General features: G+C 38.2%; 1 protein-coding gene and 1 long non-coding RNA gene across 3 annotated transcripts in view; both read right to left on the bottom strand.

Annotated features, from left to right (window-relative positions):
* Nucleotides 1-14513, bottom strand: part of LOC309647170 — a 473470-nt gene that overhangs the window by 116138 nt on the left and 342819 nt on the right. The gene's annotated exons all lie outside the window — the stretch shown is intronic.
* The window catches only part of NECAB1 (N-terminal EF-hand calcium binding protein 1), an 88382-nt gene that overhangs the window by 32499 nt on the left and 41370 nt on the right, over nucleotides 1-14513 (bottom strand). The window contains exon 3 of one of the 2 annotated variants that reach the window (XM_082434195.1): nucleotides 10369-10419. The exons of the other annotated variant lie outside the window; for it this stretch is intronic. Within the exon in view, the coding sequence (XP_082290321.1) occupies nucleotides 10369-10419 (51 nt within the window). The remainder of the gene's footprint in view (nucleotides 1-10368; nucleotides 10420-14513) is intronic. 2 annotated transcript variants of the gene reach the window in all.

Genomic DNA, 14513 nt, shown 5'->3' with positions numbered 1-14513 from the left:
GACCCATATATATGCTGTCTACAGGAGACCCACTTCAAACCTAGGGACATATACAGAGTGAAAGTGAGGGGATGGAAAAAGATATTCCATGCAAATGGAAATGAAAAGAAAGCTGGAGTAGCTATACTCATATCAGATAAAATAAACTTTAAAATAAAGAATGTTACAAGAGACAAGGAAGGACACTACATAGTGATCAAGTGATCAATCCAAGAAGAAGATATAACAATTATAAATATATATGCACCCAACATAGGAGCACCTCAATACATAAGGCAACTGCTAACAGCCATAAAAGAGGAAATTGACAGTAACACAATAATAGTGGGGGACTTTAATACCTCACTTATACCAATGGACAGATAATGCAAAATTAAAATAAATAAGGAAACAGAAGCTTTAAATGACACAATAGACCAGATAGATTTAACTGATATTTAAAGGACATTCCATCCAAAAACAGCAGATTACACTTTCTTCTCAAGTGCACATGGAACATTCTCCAGGATAGATCATATCTTGGGTCACAAATCAAGCCTCAGTAAATTTAAGAAAATTGAAATCATATCAAACATCTTTTCTGACCACAACGTTATGAGATTAGAAATGAATTACAGGGAAAAAAACGTAAAAAACAGAAACACATGGAGGCTAAACAATACGTTACTAAATAACCAAGAGATCACTGAAGAAATCAAAGAGGAAATCAAAAAATACCTAGAGACAAATGACAATGAAAACACGATGATCCAAAACCTATGGGATGCAGCAAAAGCAGTTCTAAGAGGGAAATGTTTAGCTATACAAGCTTACCTCAAGAAACAAGAAAAATCTCAAGTAAACAATCTAACCTTACACCTAAAAGAACTAGAGAAAGAAGAACAAACAAAACCCAAAGTTAGCAGAAGGAAAGAAATCATAAAGATCAGAGCAGAAATAAATGAAATAGAAACAAAGAAAACAATAGCAAAGATCAATAAAACTAAAAGCTGATTCTTTGAGAAGATAAACAAAATTGATAAGCCATTAGCCAGACTCATTAAGAAAAAGAGGGAGAGGACTCAAATCAATAAAATTAGAAATGAAAAAGGAGAAGTTACAACAGACACCGCAGAAATACAAAGCATCCTAAGAGACTACTACAAGCAACTCTATGCCAATAAAATGGACAACCTGGAAGAAATGGACAAATTTTTAGAAAGCTATAACCTTCCAAGACTGAACCAGGAAGAAACAGAAAATATGAACAGACCAAATCACAAGTAATGAAATTGAAACTGTGATTTAAAATTTTCCAACAAACAAAAGTCCAGGACCAGATGGCTTCACAGGTGAATTCTATCAAACATTTAGAGAAGAGCTAACACCCATCCTTCTCAAACTCTTCCAAAACATTGCAGAGGAAGGAACACTCCCAAACTCACTCTATGAGGCCACCATCACCCTGATACCAAAACCGACAAAGATACTAAAAAAAAGAAAATTACAGACCAATGTCACTGATGAACATAGATGCAAAAATCCTCATCAAAATACTAGCAAACAGAATCCAACAACACATTAAACATATCACACACCATGATCAAGTGGGATTTATCCCAGGGATGCAAGGATTCTTCAACATGCACAAATCAAGCAATGTGATACAACATATTAACAAATTGAAGAAGAAAAACCATATGATCATCTCAATAGATGCAGAAAAAGCTTTTGACAAAATTCAACACCCATTTATGATAAAAACTCTTCAGAAAGTGGGTATAGAGGGAACCTACCTTAACAAAATAAAGGCCATATATGACAAACCCACAGCAAACATCATTCTCAACGGTGAAAAACTGGAAACATTTCCTCTAAGATTAGGAACAAGACAAGGATGTCCACTCTCACCACTATTATTCAACATAGTTTTGGAAGTCCTAGCCACAGCAATCAGAGAAGAAAAATAAATGAAAGGAATACAAATTGGAAAAGAAGAAGTAAAACTGTCACTGTTTGCAGATGACATGATACTATACATAGAGAATCCTAAAATTGCCACCAGAAAACTACTAGAGCTAATCAATGAATTTGGTAAAGTTGCAGGTTACAAAATTAATGCACAGAAATCTCTTGCATTCCTATACACTAATGATGAAAAATCTGAAAGAGAAATTATGGAAACACTCCCATTTACCATTGCAACAAAAAGAATAAAATACCTAGGAATAAATATACCTAGGGAGACAAAAGTCCTATATGCAGAAAACTATAAGACACGGATGAAAGAAATTACAGATGATAGCAGCAGATGGAGAGATATACCATATTCTTGAATTGGAAGAATCAATATTGTGAAAATGACTATACTACCCAAAGCAATCTACAGATTCAATGCAATCCCTATCAAGTTACCAATGGCATTTTTTACAGAACTAGAACAAATCATCTTAAAATTTGTATGGAGGCACAAAAGACCCCGAATAGCAAAAGCAGTCTTGAGGGAAAAAAACGGAGCAAGAGGAATCAGACTCCCTGACTTCAGACTATACTACAAAGCTACAGTAATCAAGACAATATGGTACGGGCACAAAAACAGAAACATAGATCAATGGAACAAGATAGAAATCCCAGAGATAAACCCACACACCTATGGTCAACTAATCTATGACAAAGTGGGCAAAGATATACAATGGAGAAAAGACAGTCTCTTCAATAAGTGGTGCTGGGTAAACTGGACAGCTACATGTAAAGAATGAGATTAGAACACTCCCTAATAGCATACAGAAAAATAAACTCTAAATGGATTCGAGACCTAAATGTAAGACCAGACACTATAAAACTCTTAGAGGAAACCATAGGAAGAACACTCTTTGACATAAATCACAGCAAGATCTTTTTTGATCCACCTCCTAGAGTAATGGAAATAAAAACAAAAATAAACAAATGCGACCTAATGAAACTTCAAAGCTTTTGCACAGCAAAGGAAACCATAAAGAAGACGAAAAGACAACCCTCAGAATGGGAGAAATTATTTGCAAATGAATCAACGGACAAAGAATTAATCTCCAAAATATATAAACAGCTCATTCAGCTCAATATTAAAGAAACAAACAACCCAATCCAAAAATGGGCAGAAGACCTAAATAGACATTTCTCCAAAGAAGACATACAGATGGCCAAGAAGCACAAGAAAAGATGCTCAACATCACTAATTATTAAAGAAATTCAAATCAAAACTAAAACGAGGTATCACCTCACACCAGTTAGAATGGGCATCATCAGAAAATCTACAAACAACAAATGCTGGAGAGGGTGTGGAGAAAAGGGAATGCTCTTGCACTGTTGGTGGGAATGTAAATTGATACAGTCACTATGGAGAACAGTATGGAGGTTCCTTAAAAAACTAAAAATAGATTTACCATATGATCCAGCAATCCCACTACTGGGCATATACCCAGAGAAAACCATAATTCAAAAAGACGCATACACCCCAATGTTCATTGCAGCACTATTTACAATAGCCAGGTCATGGAAGCAACCTAAATGCCCATCGACAGACGAATGGATAAAGAAGTTGTGGTACATATATACAATGGAATATTACTCAGCCATAAAAAGGAACGAAATTGAGTTATTTGTTGAGACGTGGTTGGATCTAGAGACTGTCATACAGAGTGAAGTAAGTCAGAAAGAGACAAACAAATATCGTATATTAACGCATGTATGTGGAACCTAGAAAAATGGTACAGATGAGCTGTTTTGCAGGACAGAAGTTGAGACACAGACGTAGAGAACAGACATATGGACACCAAGGGGGGAAAACTGTGGTGGGGTGGGGATGGTGGTGTGCTGAATTGCGCGATTGGGATTAACATGTATACACTGATGTGTATAAAATTGATGACTAATAAGAACCTGCAGTATAAAATAACAAACAAAACAACTAATAGTAAACTTTCATTGGGTTATTTGTATGGAAATATGTTAATATAAATGTTTCAGACATTACGTGAAATTTCTAAAAATCTTATATGTTCTGGTATAATGTTATAAGTCATAATTCTAGTTATTACTTTAAAATGTATATATGATAAATAACTAAAAAAAAAAAAAAGACAATGAGATATCATCTCACACCGGTCAGAATGGCCATCATCAAAAAATCTACAAACAATAAAAGCTGGAGACCGTGTGGAGAAAAGGGAACCCTCTTGCACTGTTGGTGGGAATGTAAATTGATACAGCCACTATGGAGAACAGTGTGGACGTTCCTTAAAAAACTAAAAATAGAACTACCATATGATCCAGCAATCCCACTACTGGGCATATACCCTGAGAAAACCATAATTCAAAAAGTGTCATGTACCAAAATGTTCATTGCAGCTCTATTTACAATAGCCAGGACATGGAAGCAACTGAATTGCCCATCAACAAATGAATGGATAAAGAAGATGTGGCACATATATACAATGGAATATTACTCAGCCATAAAAAGAAATGAAATGGAGATATTTGTAATGAGGTGGATGGAGTTAGAGTCTGTCATACAGAGTGAAGTAAGTCAGAAAGAGAAAAACAAATACAGTATGCTAACACATATATATGGAATCTAAGGGGAAAAAAAAAAAAAGGCCATGAAGAACCTAGTGGCAAGACGGGAATAAAGACAAAGACCTACTAGAGAATGGACTTGAGGATATGGGGGGGGGAAGGGTGAGATGTGTCAGGGTGAGAGAGTGTCATAGACATATATACACTACCAAATGTAAAATAGATAGCTAGTGGGAAGCAGCCGCATAGCACAGGGAGATCAGCTTGGTGCTTTGTGACCACCTAGAGGGGTGGGATGGGGAGGGTGGGAGGGAAGGAGATGCAAGAGGGAAGAGATATGAGAACATATGTATATGTATAACTGATTCACTTTGTTATAAAGCAGAAACTGGCACACCATTGTAAGGCAATTATACTTCAATAAAGATGTTTAAAAAAAAAAAGATGTGGCACATGTATACAATGGAATATTACTCAGCCATAAAAAGGAATGAAACTGAGTTATTTGTAGTGAGGTGGATGGACCTTGAGACTGTCATACAGAGTGAAGTAAGTCAGAAAGAGAAAAACAAATGCCGTATGCTAACACATATATATGGAATCTAAAAAAAAAAAAAATGGTCATGAAGAACCTAGGGTCAAGATGGGAATAAAGATGCAGACCTACTAGAGAATGGACTTGAGGATACGGGGAGGGGGAAGGTAAGCCTGGACAAAGTAGGAGAGTGGCATGGACATATATACACTACCAAACGTAAAATAGATAGCTAGTGGGAAGCAGCCTCATAGCACAGGGAGATCAGCTCGGCGCTTTGTGACCACCTAGAGGGGTGGGATTGGGAGGGTGGGAGGGAGGGAGATGCAAGAGGGAAGAGATATGGGGACATATGTATATGTATAACTGATTCACTTTGTTATAAAGCAGAAACTAACACACCATTGTAAAGCAATCATACTCCAACAAAGATGTTAAAAAAAAAGTAATAATAATAAAAAAAAGAAGAGGGCAACCAAACAAATAAAGAAATCCACCAATGATAACAGGTGCGAAAAACTATGCTAAATAAACATAAAAATTAGAAATAAATCATTCACAGACAGCAAACCCCTAGTCCACAGTTGTTCCCAAAGTCCACCGCCTCAATTTTGGGATGATTCATTGTCTATTCATGTATTCCACAGATGCAGGGTACATCAAATTGTTTGTGGGGATTTAATCTGTGGCTCCTGAGGCTTTATGGAGAAATTTCCCTTTCTCTTCTTTATTTGCACAGCTCCTGGGTTTCAGCTTTGGTTTTAGCCCCATCTTTGCATGTAGGTTGTCCTCAGGCATCTCTTCCCACCCAGACAGGATGGGGTTAAAGCAGCAGCTGATTAGGGGGCTCTGGCTCACTCAGGCTGTGAGGGGCAGGGAGGGAGGGGTACGATAGTTATAATTGGAATGCGGGGTGAGCCTGTGGGGGTAGAGGTCGGTGTGACGTTGCAACAACTTGAGGCACGCTGTGTGTTCTCCCGGGGATGTTGTCCCTGTATCATGGGACACTGGCAGTGGTGGGCTGCACAGGCTCCCGGGGGTGGGTGGGGAATATGGATAGTGACCTGTGCTTGCATACAGGATTCTTGGTGGCTGCAGCAGCAGCCTTAGCGTTTCATGCTCATCTCTGGTGTCCGAGCTGATAGCCGCGGCTCACGCCCGTCTCTGAAGCTCATTTAGGCGGTGCTCTGTCTTCTGTGTGCAGACAGGGAAGGAATCCCCTCTTCTTGCACACCCGGAAACAATGGTCTCTTTCATCTTAGGCAGATCCAGACTTTTTTCCGGACTCCCTCCCGACTAGCTGTGGCTCACTAGCCCCCTTCAGGCTGTGTTCATGCAGCCAACCCCAGTCCTATCCCTGGGATCTGACCTCCGAAGCCTGAGCCTCAGCTCCCAGCCCCCACCCGTCCTATAGGTGAGCAGACAAGTGCCTCAGGCTGGTGAGTGCTGGTCATCACTGATCTTCTGTGAGGGAATCTCTCTACTTTGCCCTCTGCACCCCTGTTGCTGCACTTTCCTCTGTGTCTCTGAAGCTTCCCCCCTGCCCACCCCTGTCTCCACCAGTGAAGGGGTTTCCTAGTGTGTGGAAACTTTTCCTCCTTCACAGCTCCCTCCCAGAGGTGCAGGTCCAGTCACTATTCTTTTGTCTCTGTTTTTTTCTTTTTTCTTTTGCCCTACCCAGGTACATGGGGATATTCTTGCCCTTTTGGACGTCTGAGGTCTTCTTACTCCTCTGCCATCTTGAAGGTCCCCCCCATATTGACTTTTTAAAAACTCCTTTTGAAAGTAGAAAATATCTGAAAATGATCATTTTTCCCCCAATAGTCATTTGAGAAGAAGTACCACAAAAAGCACACAATTGCACCAGGCAGAAAGGATTCAGGTGGATCAATACACCAGGCCAGATCCAGGATGTATGGTCTGGTTGAAGCAATTCCCTTCAAAAATCATATTAACCTTTCAGTGATTTATACTCACTTCTTAGTACTTGAGAGCTAGAAGACAATAAATTATCCCTAAATTTTCAATGAGTCATAAAACCAAGGCCTTGGACTTTAGATCTGCGTTTAGCCCTGATGTGCATTTATTTCCTATTTTATTAAGGAAAAATAAAATAGTGAATTCCTAAGGTTTCTGTCTTTATATCTGTCTTGATATAAATCATCTGGAATATTTTAATATTCCCATGTAGCACCTATTGTTCTTTTAGTGCAAGGTTAGAACAATTCAATGTTGTAAGAGATATACGAATATCATTTTTAAAAACTCCTACTTATCCTTTTTGATTTCATCTTAAATGTTATGTCATTCTGGAAGCATTTCCTGGCCTAAATTAGGTCATGCTCCCTAGCTATGGAAAAATCTATACCTTCCTATAATAATCCTCATCACATTCTATTGTAGATCCTAGTTATATTTGCCTATATTTCCTTCTAGTCTGTCTTCTAGTCTGTAATATTCACCACTTTATCTACAGACCCTCCCTCAGGGCCCAGCACATAGTTAGTGATCAAGTTAAAAATAAAAGGTGCTTTTGCTTTTAACCATTGACTATTCTTAAAATTCCTTTAGTAAATTTTATTCATATACTATCCAGTCCAGAAAAGGATTCGAGGTGGTCCTGAGCACTGTTAGGTGCTCTTTTATCTACCTCCATCATCTTGCCCTCTTTTCTTTTTTCTTTCTCCTTTTAGAGCAGGAGGTGTAAATTGGTTTCACTTTCACTAGCTCTGTGGCCTTGAACAAGTTACTTAATCTTTCTCAAGTCTTCTGATACGCAAAATTGGAATAAAGGTACTTATATCACAGTTTTGAGGAAGGTTAAATGGAATGAAATAGTGTATGTAAAGATATTGCCCATGATAGATATTCAATAAATGTTACTTCTCTTACTCCAGGCTGAGAAAAAAAATGGACTTAGAAAGAGATTATATGCTACACTCATCATTGTGTAATGGCTCATGTACCAGAAAACTAGTATAGCAGATACTAGGGTTCAAGACTTTTGCTGTGTGCTTAAATAAGCCTACCAGATAATCTGCTCTGCTCTAGTGGTAGGAAATTTCATGAAAAAAAATCATCCATTAGCTCACAACCTCACTAGTAAAAACAACTCTACTTCCCAAAGTGCACCAAACACTAGAGTTGGAATATTACAATGTGGTGAGTAGTGTAGGTCTGGCATAGAACTTCTGGAGTTCAGCTGTGGTATTTAAACCTTTTTACAACTTAATTTCTTCATCTGTAAAATGGAGCTAATAACAGCACCACCTCATATGGCTATTGTGAAGACTGAGTTACATATGTGTGGGTTTAACACAACACTTGCACATAGCAAAGGCTCAATAAAGATTAACTTTTAAAAATAAAGTATGTAATAAAAATTTATTTTTTGCATTCTGATGTAGGATTTATTTTTCAAAGTTCTCACGCATTCTCTAATGGAAAAGGAAAAATACCTCTCCAGTAAATGAATTCTAAAATTGGTTTTGGTCACCAGGATAAATCACTGATCAGAAAGTAACATACAATTATGTGTGCTAGCTGTGAAATAACAGTGAAAAATTGTTTTTGTCATTCTGAATACAGAGGTTTTATAGGAATTGATAGTGATACATATACTACCGCTAGTAAAAAATACAACTTTTGATGACAAATATGAAAAAACAAACGAGCTCAGACTACTACTATGTGTGTATTCCCAAAGAGCATAATTCTTTTACTTTTACATATGGTTAAAAATAGTTAAAGAATATTCTTTCCTGCTTTTAAATAATATTGACTATCGAGCTACCTTGCCCAGTTCTTTTTCTCTAAAGTACTTCCATGCACTATTGAATTGGCAATGCTGCATGGGTTGATAGATCTCTTAAAATATATCTCTCTTTTCTGTCAGGGACCAGAGAATGGAAGAGTCTGTCACTTTTCATAAACAATCCTTAGAAAATTTTCTCCTTCATAGCTAGTGAGAGAGAATACTTACATTAAGAAATTACTTAAGAATAGACAATAGTCTCTCCCAACATTAGAAAAATTATGTTCATTTTTCTTGACTGGAGTGTAGTTTTCTCTACATGCAAACCTAAAGAGATGATACAGATGCAAGACCTCAAGGTCATAATCCTGGGCTTGTGGGACTACACAGACCTGCATAATATCTGTGCTCAACACCCCTCTCCCCTCACTTTCATGCCAAAACATATCACTTTAAAATTCTGGGCGCCTGATAAATTAACACAGACCACATCCCTGTCTTTGGAGTAATAAAAGCACTGAACATGTAGTATAGCTAGGGTATGTGTCTACATCTATAGGATTCTAATCACAACAGCCATTATTAAACTTTTCTGAGAAAAAGCTTCCTCTATGAAAATTTCCTTTGTGCTATGAGTTTGGACAGATGGACAGGAGCTGACATGCAGGTGAGTCTCAGCTTCTGTCACACAGGCAGTGCCTATAGAATGATACAGAGATGGAAGGTATTTCTTATCCTTGTTTCATGTAAATGTGACTGATCATACAAGATCTATACAATATATAATATATTTAAGGTATTAAGAAAAAAGTGATTTTCTGTAGATACCCAAGATTTTAAAATCCAAATTTCCACTAAATGTAAATGCAAACATCCAATTTCCCAAAGCAGTATGTGCTATAAATATTTGCCTCAAAATAAAATAAATTAATAAAGCATGGTATGTGCTGCTTTTCAATTAGTTAATTTATACATTTATTTCTTTTTTGTTGCATATAATGAACTTATTAGGATCACTTTGTCCATTTTCTTTCCGTCTCCATCAGTTGCCACCCTTCTGGATGGGTATCTTTTCCCCACGAGCATAAATATTTATTTTACTTTTCTCTAAACATCATTTTTTTTCTTTGGAAAATGATTTCTGAGCATCTTGTCCCTGGGCTATGTGCTGAAAATACAATAATTAATAGGACCAAGTTTCTGCTCAGGGGTACCCTTCAGCCTGGTTTATGATACAATTTGAATGTTGCCCTTCTCTGCCAGTCATATTCATTCAATTATTCAATAACTCATTGATTTATACATGCATAAAAATTTCACTTTTCACATATTACATGACAGGTGCTTTCAGAAAATCCCTGTGAAGTAGGCGTTAGTTTTCCAGAAATCACAATTTAGAAAATCCTACTTAGCCATACATAATGAAATATGCCCATGAATTATTATTTTTTTAAATTTTCACTGACATAGTAACTAATTTTGAAGAAATTAAATTATGTTTTCAAAGTACATATTTCTAAAATTTTGGCCTAGGGAAAGTACTTACGGGTTTAGTATTCCCTTCAATAACTTCTTCTAGAGGTTCAAGTTTAAGATCCTTTGGTTATAGTAAGAAATGGGTAGAAAACAAGAAATTAGTTAATTAAACAAAACATCATATATTTGAATGGTAGCACTTTTTTGGCTAATATTAAACCAAAGGAACTTCATGATCTGAAAGGAGATGAAATAATTCTGATTTTTAAAGTGGGCTGTTCCAATAAAGATTCTTTTACCCATTATATCAATTGTAAGGAGCCATTTCAGATGTGTTCAATTTGTTATTACTTTGAGTGTACATCACTGATGCCATTAAAAGAGAACAAACTGGAGAGAAGATTCATTAAAGCAGAGAGGGAAAGGATAGAAACAGTAAAAAGGAAAAGTTAGGAGGACTAGGCTGATTTCTTTTGCTGTGGTTATATGGCAATATACTTGAGATATCATGATAGACATTTACACTCTAGTGCTAATTTTGCTTTGTTAAGAAGTGAAATAAAAAGCAAGTGAAACCATATTGATATTTGTTAAAAATAAAGGGTTATCAAAAAGACCTTAGAGTTTTCTGCAGTGATCAATGTATAATGTTAATGGCCCCATTGAAACCAAGAATGTAATATCTGAGGACTTCATTCTAAGAATATATATCCTAGAGAGTGACATCACCAAAATGGTGACATAGGTTGTTCCTGGCTTTGCTCCCCTTCACAAGAACAACAACTAACAACTATTGAGAACAAGACACCTCTGAGGGAATCCTAGAACAAGGCTGAAGCAACCTCCTGTACCACAGAGACCAAGACAGACTTCATTAGAAGGTAAAAGAAGTGGCTATACGTTGACAGCATTGCCCCATCACCAGGCCAGCACAGCACCACCTGGACAGATCTTCCCTGAGCCTCTGGTTCCCTCAGTGGGAAAAGAGATCCCAGGAGAGACAACTAGCCCCACCCAGCATTGTGGGTCATTTTGTGAAAGCCCCTACTCTGGTCTTGTACCACAAAGATTGCAGGGAAATCTGTGGGGCTCAACCACAGGGAATCTGACTGTGACAGAGAAGAGGGAAGCGGCTTGCAACAACCAGCACACAGATCTTGGCAGACCAAGCTCATACTGCAGTGCCCAAGTAGTAATCCCAACCAGCAGCATTGCTCATCTGCAGAACCAAGCTGGGAACTTGGAGGAGAGCAGATCTGCCTGATTCGGATATTCAAAGGAGGAGTTTTGTTGACCCTAGAGACCAGTTTGCCCACGCCCAAACAAGGAGATGAATCATATTCCCACCCACTGTGGTGAGTGTCTTCCAGGCCGATCTTGCCAGAGGAGCTGGCAATAACTCCTGGAAGCAGTGTGGCCCAGCGGTGCTCAAGCCAAGAGGTGGGTGAGAAAAGCTGATTACCCACGAAGCAAAACCAGTAGCAGGTGTGGAATGCTCCCATGCTATGCACAAGCAGATGGATTAATTCATAGCCAAAACTGAGGGTAGGACCTGGCATCTCCCTATCTGAGATCTTATTTGGGAAACTGAGAATAGCCTGGAGCTAAACCTCCCCTTCTTGCCTAGGCAGGGGAGGTGAGACACAGCCCCACCTGCTGTGGAGAGTGTCTTCTGAACCCATCTCATCAGAAGGGCTGGTGACAACTCCTGGAAGCTGTGCATCCCAGTGGCACTTGAGCCAAGAAGCAGGCAGAGCCAATAGTTTGCAGAGCAAAGCCAGCAGACATGTTCGGTCAGGGAACTTGGGGTGTGGGTTGGCTCGAGTTAAAACAACAAAGAGCTTCACCAGCTTTAGAGATGCTTGTCCTGCTACACCTAGGCAAGTATTCTAATTCATAGCCCTGTTCATTGCCAAATACAGCCTCCAACGTGTCCAAGCAGGGAACCTAACTAGAGCACACAGGAAGCTACACAGCTCATTCAACTCCCCTACATGCAGTGGCACTTGAACAGAGAGCGCAGACCATGGCTTCCCCCATCTGCAGAGCAAAACCAGTGGCCTCACCTGACCAGGTAAGTCAGTACACACTATGGACTGGCTTGGGTCCCCAAACAATGAGATGTATAGGCTCTGGGTCCTGTACTGCTGCCATGCCAGGGCACAGAAGTCCCATTTACTACTGGATATAGTAACCAGTCCCAACCATCTAGTAAGTCTGACCAGAGAATCCAGGCAACCATGGAGCCCATCCTACAGCCTCACTTGTGTAGGGGACCAAGCCAGTAGTACTATCCAACAGTTCTCAGCCAGTGGCACAACCCCTATCCCTATCCTCAGAGCTGAAACAATTACCCTGCCCTCAATAAAGCATAATAGCAGGCCCCTCCTGCCCAAAAACATTACCAGCAGACATACCCCAAAACCCAAACTGAGCTCACTGCTGAAGAACTGTCTCTGCCAAACCCAACCTGTAGAGTCTGGAAGGGGAGCCCAATTACTCAAGTGCACAAATATCAATGTAAGGAATCAAAGATTATGAAAAGTCAGGTAAATATGACATCACCAAAAGAAACTAATAAAACTTCAATAACTGGCCCTAAAAATGAACACCTATGAAATGCCAGAGAAAGAATTCAATAAAATCCTCTTAAGGAACTGCAAGAAAAAACAGACAGCTACACAAAATTAGAAAAACAAAGCACAAACATAATGAGAAGTTTGACAAGTAAATCACAACCATCAAAAACCAAACCAAAATAAACAAAACTCCTAGAGGTGAAAAATACAATAACTGAACTGAAAAATTCAGTAAAGAATTTCAATAGTAGACTCAACCATGCAGAAGAATCAGTGACCTTGAGGGTACAACACTGGAAGTTACCCAGGAAGAGGAGCAAAAATAAACAAGAATGAAAAAAGAGTGAAGAAAACCTATGGGAATTTGGGAGACACTGAAAAGGAAAAAGTATTCACATCATGGGAATTCCAGAAGAGAAAGAGAAAGAGACAGAATGCCTATTTAAAGGAATAATGTCTGAAAACGTTCTAAATTTTGGGAGCGATATGAACATCCAGATCCATGAGGCCCAAAGGACCTCAAATAGATTGAATCTAAATAGGGCTACTCTGAGACACATTAATTAAATTGTCAAAAGTCAAAGACAAAAGAACTGTAAGGGCAGCAAGAGAAAAGAGAGAAGTCACATACAAGGGAACCCCCATAAGATTATCAGAAGAACTTTTCAGACCGGGAGAGAATGGGTTGACATATTAGAAATATTGAATAAAAAAACTGCCGACTAAGAATTCTATACTTGGTGAAGTTTTCTTTCAGAAACAAAGGAAGGGTAAAGACTTCACTGAACAAACAAAAGCTGAGGGAGTTTACCACCAGACCTGCCTTACAAGAAATGCTAACGGCAGTTCTTTGAGTGGAAGTGAAAGAATGTTAATAACATCATAAAAAGGTAGTGTAAATCTCACTGGTAATAAGTATATAGTCATTATTTCTGCAATATGGTAATAGTGATGCATAATTCACTTAACTTTTGTTTAAAACTTATAAAATAAAAGAGCATAGCAAAAATAACCATAACTGTAGTAATCTGTTGTCAGTTACATAATATAAAAACATGTAACAGCAATAACCTAAAAAGTGAGGTGGAGGTAAAAGTGTAAAGTTTACAAATTCTATTGAAGTTGTTATCAGTTTAAAGTATGGTGTTATATTTTATGTAAGCCTCACGGTAACCACAAGTGAAAATCTTGTAGAAATTACACAAAAGAACATGACAAAGTCAAAGCATACTGACAACATACACACAAAAAAAGACAACAGCATGAGAAACAAGGCACAGTAATCTACAAAACAACCAGAAAACAATTAACAAAATGGCAATAGTAAGTCCTTACCTATCAATAACTACGTTAAACGTAAGTGAATTAAATTCTCCAATGAAAAGAGATAGAATGGACCATGCTGAGCCTAAACCCTGCCCCCCAAAACCCCAAGGCCTTTTCTGGCTGTGTGGATTCTGAAACTAGCCTCCACCCCCACCTAAACCCTGCCCTGCCTAAGCCCCGCCCCCCTTGGTGGTGTTGTTTCATTTATATTTTTATTTTTTCTAATATATTTTTCTATTTTTATTTTATTTTTTATTCTTTGTTATTGTTCTGCTCCTTTTTTTTTTTTTCTTTTTTTGCTGCACTGCTT

Source organism: Balaenoptera physalus (assembly GCF_965194825.1).
Source record: "Balaenoptera physalus genome assembly, chromosome: 17".
Taxonomy (NCBI): domain Eukaryota; kingdom Metazoa; phylum Chordata; class Mammalia; order Artiodactyla; family Balaenopteridae; genus Balaenoptera; species Balaenoptera physalus.
Note: the sequence above shows the minus strand (reverse complement) of the source record. Positions and strands in the feature narration are given on the sequence as shown.